The sequence below is a fragment of the Brassica oleracea genome, chromosome C7, assembly GCF_000695525.1.
Source record: "Brassica oleracea var. oleracea cultivar TO1000 chromosome C7, BOL, whole genome shotgun sequence".
In the NCBI taxonomy this organism is placed as follows: Eukaryota; Viridiplantae; Streptophyta; class Magnoliopsida; order Brassicales; family Brassicaceae; genus Brassica; species Brassica oleracea.
The window spans coordinates 8627295-8634409 of NC_027754.1; the positions used below are offsets into that span (position 1 = coordinate 8627295).

At 36.1% G+C, this 7115-nt stretch overlaps 1 protein-coding gene across 5 annotated transcripts in view; it reads right to left on the minus strand.

Moving 5' to 3' along the window:
- Positions 1–3533: 3533 nt before the first annotated feature.
- The window catches only part of LOC106306763 (zinc finger BED domain-containing protein RICESLEEPER 2-like), a 5745-nt gene continuing 2163 nt past the window's right edge, over positions 3534–7115 (minus strand). For 3 of the 5 annotated variants that reach the window (XM_013743504.1, XM_013743502.1, XM_013743503.1), the window contains exons 3-8: positions 5880–6351; positions 5644–5794; positions 5419–5553; positions 3972–4938; positions 3857–3895; positions 3534–3769 (exon numbers count right to left, since the gene is read on the minus strand). In XM_013743504.1, coding sequence (XP_013598958.1) covers positions 3882–3895; positions 3972–4938; positions 5419–5448 — 1011 coding nt within the window. In that variant the 5' untranslated portion in view covers positions 5449–5553; positions 5644–5794; positions 5880–6351 and the 3' untranslated portion in view covers positions 3534–3769; positions 3857–3881. Of the gene's footprint in view, positions 3770–3856; positions 3896–3971; positions 4939–5418; positions 5554–5643; positions 5795–5879; positions 6352–7100 lie in introns of all 5 variants that reach the window. The other 2 variants (XM_013743505.1, XM_013743506.1) reach the window with 2 other exon arrangements.

A 7115-nucleotide genomic window follows, 5' to 3' on the forward strand; every position in this document is an offset into this window, starting at 1 on the left:
TTTCCTCGGAAATTCCTCGGGAAATTCCGAGGATTTCATTTTCCGTCGGAATGTCCGTCAGAATACCGATGTTTTCTTGTAGTGAAAGAAGCATTCCACAAAGATAGGTAGAAAATTAATCAAGAATTTCGATTGTTTCAGAAGAAATAGCTGTTCGAGACAAATATAAGACTATGAGAGACCGATTGAAATATGTCATATAAATGAATAAACATATATAAAGAGTATCGAATACGGGAGGAAGAAACACGAGAACGCTCATGAACACAGACATGAGTAAACCTTATGACTGATACAATGAGATTTTATCAAAGCTGTCATGCAGAAGATAGGGTTCTCGACAACCTGGATTGATTAGATAATGCGACGAATAACATCTGTGAATTATCATGTCCTTCTAAATGGTCAACCCAAATGCATTATTGTCCTTAAAAGAGAATTGTGTCAAGGAGATCATTGTTCTCCTTTAATATTTATTCTATATACAGAACCAATAGTTAGCATTTTTAATCATGCGAAAAAGCAAGAAAAGATAACGGAAATGAGTATCTCATGCGCTAGCCCCGGTGTAGCACCTTCTTTTGCTGAGGATAATCTTTTTTTTTCTGTACGGGAAACTATGAAAGTTGTTAGGACATATGAAAAAGCTTTGGGGCAGTGTATTAACTTTGACAAGTCATCTCTACATTCTGGTAAGAGAATGCCTAAAAATGTAAAGCAATCAATCAAATCTTTTTGGGAATTAATAACAAAGGTGAAATGGGGTCCTACTTGAAAATTCAATAGGATATTAATCAATCAAAATATAAATTGTCATTCTCCTATCCACATTAGGGTCGTCGGCACAGACCATGGGACAAGGGAACGATCATTCGGTCGAAGGACATCAAGACATGTGTTGCATGGTCTGAAGTAAAGAGATAAGTCCAGGAAAATAGATAATTAGCCAAAGAAATAAAGAGAAATGGGGAAATTAAGATGGAACGAGTTAGGAAAGGAATGAAGATAGCTTGACCTAGTGGAAGGAGCTTAGGTCTAAGCTCATCTAGGCCGGATCAGCTGGATTAACTGGCACTCTGGGCTCAGCTAGCTAGACCAGATTCCAGGAACCTCAACTTAGATGAAAGGAGTATTAGGTAGTTAGGGCAGTTGGCTGGACAGGGACTGTTAATGGACTGGTGGTCTATCAGGAATTTTTGGGCGACAAGTCTTGGTGCAAGTGTGCTGAGTGGTTGGACAGTTTATGGCCAAACAGAAGGGAATGGACAGATGTCCATTCGGATGGCCAAATTGCAAGGCACACATAAATGAATATACGGAAAACACCCAAAGCACACATAAGCAGAGGCAAATGGAAAAAAGAACACTTGGTCGGAAGGAAGAAAGATCTAGTCGGACGTTCAAGAAATCATAAGAACCGACTACGGTTACATGAAGATCAGTTTGTTAAAGAGGTCAAGCATGGATCCTTCAGTGACAAAAATAAAGAGAAGAATGCGGGCACCACTGAGCGCACGTCTAAATGATATACCATGGTTTTACCACTTTTGGACCATGGTATAAGTTCTTTTGAACGTCTATTCTATATCTTAGTTTTGTATACAGTTTTTATGAAATCATTTTTATTTATTTGAAAATAATTGACCCACCAACAACATATATGAATATAAATATAAATCTGACCAAACAGATTTTGTTAATCATTCATTTCTAAACTGAAGCCCCTTATCTAACAGTTTTTTATCCGAAACAACAAATAAACGTTCGAATAATATTTTTTTGTCGGATCCCTACGATCATGCAGATTATTTAAAGTTTTTCTTGGATATCTGTAAGTTCACCAACGAATGATAGTCTGTCACTTCATATGCAGTTTTTTTTAAAACAAAATAATAAGAATTTGCCAAATCATATTATGTTTTAAAAATAAATAAAAAAGTAAAAGTAAATAAAAAATAGTAGTAGATGCTAAAATATTTTTTTTAACATTGTTAACGCTGTCATCAAAACACTAAACCCAAAATCCTAAAGCCTTGGTAAATCCTAAACCCTTCGGTAAATCCTAAACCCTAAATCATAAACACTAAACACTAAATTCTAAAGACTAAACCCTAAACGCCGTAAAAAAACTCTAAACCCTAAACTTACCAAAGGGTTAAGAGTTTATCCAATGGTTTAGTGTTTAAGGTTTCGTGTTTAAGATTTACAGTTTAGTGTTTTGTAGACGGCATTAACAATGATGTTAAAAAAAAAATTTGGTAGTTACAAATATTTTTTATTTATTTTTACCATTTTATTTTAAAAATACTAGGGAAATTGCCAAAAATACCATTTTTAAATTACCATTTTTCATGTTTAGACTAACCACTTTTACACTCATCTTTAATGAAAGGTAAAAAACATTTATAATCATTTGATTAACTTTGACAAAAAAAACATATGGTTAACTAATCTAAATTTAAAACATCAACTCTAAACCCTAAATCATCAACTATAAACCCTAAACCCCGAAACATCAACTCTAAACCCTAAACCCTATCAACACTAAACCGTACATCCTAAACCCTAAAAAGTAAACTCTAAACCCTAAAACCTAAAAAATTAACAATAAACCCTAAAACATCAACTCTAAACCTTAAACGTAAACCCTAAACCCTAAATCTAAACTTAAAACATCAACCCTAAACCCTAAATCATCAACTCTAAACCCTAAACCATGAAACATCAACTCTAAACCCTAAACCCCTAAACATCAACTCTAACCCTAAACCTTCAAATCTAAACCCTAAAACATTAACTCTAAACCCTAAACGTAAACCCTAAACCCTAAATCTAAACTTAAAACATCAACCCTAAACCCTAAATCATCAACTCTAAACCCTAAACCCTAAAACCCTAAATCTTCAAATCTAAACCCTAAAACATCTACTCTAACCCCTAAACATAAACTCTAAACCCTAAAACCCTAAACCTTCAAATCTAAACCCTAAAACATCAACTCTAGGGTTTTAGGGTTTAGGGTTTAGAGTTTAGGGTTTATAGTTGAAGGTTTAGGGTTTAGAGTTGATGTTTTGGGGTTTAGGGTTAAATTTTTAGGGTTTAGGGTTTAGAGTTTACTTTTTAGGGTTTAGGGTTTAGTGTTGATAGTTTAGGGTTTAGTGTTGACGGTTTAGGGTTTAGAGTTGAAGTTTAGGGTTTAGGGTTTAGAGTTTAGAGTTGATGTTTTAGGGTTTAGAGTTGAAGGTTTAGGGTTTAGGGTTTAGGGTTGATGTTTGGGGGTATGCTTGGGCGTTCGGATACCCGTTGGCGTTCGGGTCGGGTATTTCGGATTTCGGTTCTTTTTATATCACCTTGTAGGTCCCATTCTAGAATTTTCTAACTACGGGTCGGGATTGGATATAACACCTTAACACCTCGGTTTCGGGTCGGTTTATATCATATTTGAAAATCCATAAAGTAACCATATGTTATTTGGGTTCGTTTTTTTTGGATCGGTTCGGGTTAAACTGAAGTAAAAGACAAAAAAAAAAATAAATCAAAAGAAACACATAACTGAATGTGTGAAACTGAATACAAAGGTTTTTAAAACAGAAAATAGCAACATCCTAAAACGCATCAATACTGAAAATAACAACATTTAAAAGTTTTGAAACTGAAGACTTAAAAGAAACAACAAACGTAAACTGAAAGACACACAAGTAAATGAGAGACATTGGAACAATCTTTAGCTTAGGAGTACTTGACAATCATGATGTGGAACGTACTACTCCTGCCAAAGAAAAACGTAAAAGTTAAGCTAAAAACAAACTGAAACAGAAGCAAATCATTATAAACCAAAGGGTGTTTAGTGCAATACCTTAGAAACGAAGAGGCTCTTGGTGTCATATAGCAAATTCTGATGCAAGACAGAACAAATCAAATCAGTAAAGAAACAAAATTTAAATCTAAAGGTTACAAGATAGATGACATACCTCTCTTAATCTTTTCTTGTTCTTCAATGTCTTCAATGATTTCTGCATTAGTAAGCACTCTTGACTCGCAAGAAATGTCTTGCTTAAGCCATTGTTCAGTACACATCAATACCTCAATCATGAAGTGAGTAAGGCAGCTTCGAGATGGGCTTATGATCCTTCCACCTGTACTGAAGGCACTCTCGGATGCAACAGAAGAAACCTGCATTGCAAGGACATCCTTTGCAATCCGCGACAAAATTGGGAACTTGGTACAATTTCGCTTCCAAAACGAGATCACATCATACTCTACACCAGCCATCATATCCGGATTCTCAACTCCTTCTTTCAAGTATATATCCAGCTCATCCCGATTATCTTTTACTCCAATCTCATTAAGCATCTCCTTGTACCTTCGGCCAATTTGCTTGTAACCTAAACCATCATCATGTAAATCCGTACCAATCATGCTCAGTTCTCGACTACAAGGAGTGGATCCACTGTTGCTAGTTTTAGCTTCATCAGATTTCCCACCGGCTTCCTTCCCATATTTTGCACCATACTCTTTAAATGAACTGCGCAAAACAGAAATCACCGAATCATATATTGCTTTCCCTTCCAAACTGTCTTTCCCGTAGAGCTCATCAAAACACAAGCTTGCCAGCACTATCTTCTTTGTTGGATCAAAAACTGTTGCCACAATTAACATCTTGTTGATGTTCTTCAGCCCATCCCAGTACTTGTCAAACTTTTTGAACATCTCCTCAGCCTTATCCTTCAGCTCATGATCTGTGCTTTCACTTAACGCCAGAAGGTTGGTGGCTATGTTCACAATCTCCTCGTAACACTTGTGAGCATTGAGAGATGTTGACGCAGACACAACTAGTGTAGAGTTGTAGAAGATCACCAAGAAACGACCTAGTCTTTCGATTGCTTTCCAGTCAGCGTATTGAGGAGGTCCCGCTCTCTTCTTTCCTTTATCCCCCACCTCCATCCCCCACCTCCATAAAATAATCGTTGTAGAGGTTATCCTCTGTCTCCATCTTGTCAAACACAATTCTAAACTTTAAAGCTGTACTCAACATTAGGTAAGTGGAGTTCCACCTAGTAGTAACATCTAAAGGCAAGCTTCCCCTAGTCATTCTACCAGATTCTACTTTCTGCTCAAAGGATATCAACCTATTTCCTGAACCTCTAACATAGACTACAGCATTACGGACTGCATCCACACTCTCATTAGCATCAGTCAATCCGTCCTTCACAATCAAGTTGATGATGTGTGCACTACATCTCATATGCAACCATTCTCCATCTAAAACTAGTGCATCATCAGACACTAAAGAGAACTGACCATGAAATCTTCTCAAGGCGGATGAATTAGCAGTTGCATTGTCAACAGTTACGCAAAATATTTTCTCAATTCCCCAATCAGCCAAGACATCTAAAAGAACCCTAGAGATTGCCTGACCTTTGTGATCACTGACATGTTTGAACCCATGATAAGCTTCAGAATTACATCAGATCAAGGTGTGGATCTAGTCTTTTCCCTCCAATCGCCAACACTCATCAATGTAATGCGCATTCACCACCATGTAACTTGCTCCTGTGAACAATAATAAGCATGCCAACACGTTAGCTATAAGCACCCAAATATCAGTACATACTCATTTAATTTAAGATTCAAAATGCTTACGGGTTATTTTAGCCTCCCAAATATCAGTAGTCAGAGATACTCTTTGCTTGTTTGCTTCAAACCACTTTTTCATAGCAGCCTTCCTCTGCAAGTACATCTTTACAATCTCCCTTGTTGAGGTCCTCCTTGACACAGGTTTGTCTAATTTCATCTGCACAGATAAATAAAAAATTATATAAAAGAAATCAAAACTAGTCCAATAAACTAAAGAATTAAACAAGTAGATAGCTTGTTACAGAAGTGTTTCCAAGCCACACTTTCTACCCAACATAATGGTAACTCCCCTATCACCATCATCTCATTGGTTGCTTCTTTGAAAGTTTCTTCGCTGATTTTTGTAGACATCACATTCCCTTCTTCATCTATGACTTGCTGAGTTGAACTTTGGCCATCTGAATACGAGTAGAACTGTTTGCATATGCTGATATGCTTCAGCAAGTTTTTAGTTCCCGATTTTGTTTTACAACAAAAATTCTTCTTGCAGTAATGACAGATACATTTGTCACGCTTATCCTTCGTCCTTGTGTAATGGTTCCAGATTTTGGACCTTGGAGGAAGAATCATGGGCGCTTTATTGGCTTCATTGGCTGTAGGAGATTCTTTACGTTTGCCTCTACTATCTGGAGTAGTCAATTCTTGTTCTTCTTCGTCCTCTACATCTTTGTTGTTGTCAAACGAAACTCGGTTTGGAGTTGATGAAGAATCCATCTGTGACAAGTTAAATGGAACCATTATCAGACAATTATCCATCTCAGACAAGTCAAATTGAAGTTGGAACACTAAACAATCATCACGGACACAAACTGGTTAAATAGAACCGTAAACCATCATCAACTACACGAAACCCTACATCTCTCTTATTAAAACTCAAGTACAAAATGGGTTTATTTGGAAACTTTGATATCTATGTTAAAAAGAGGATTGTTTGGAATCTTGGATTGTAGTGTTAAAAAGAGGTTTAGCCAATCCATACCCGTTTTTTAAAGCCCATTGACTGAAATTAAAGTTTTTGGGCGTAAATTTATCATTCTTATCTTCTTAGCCCAACTAATTAAAAAGATAAATCCCCAAAAAATCGACCCCCTCTAACAAATCAAATATTACCTTTTTTCTTTCCTTCATCCTTTCTCCCCACGTAAAATGCACACAATAAATAAATGATTGATTAGCAAGATATTCTAAAAATACAAAATCAATTAAATGTAACTTCCCTAATTGGTTACCATCTTTTGCGGAAAAAAGTTTATAGTATCTAACATTGAATAAGAATATACGATTGTGTACAATAACAGAAGAAAAAATATTGGTCCTCTATCTATCCTCACCAGAAATTACGATTAACGTATATTACTTCACACATCTATATATATTGACACTACAATTATAGACTTCCCATCCACCTCTCACGTCAGACATGTCAAACGAAAAAAAAATGTGTCTTATTAAGGATCTCAAACCTTACCGAGAGGAAT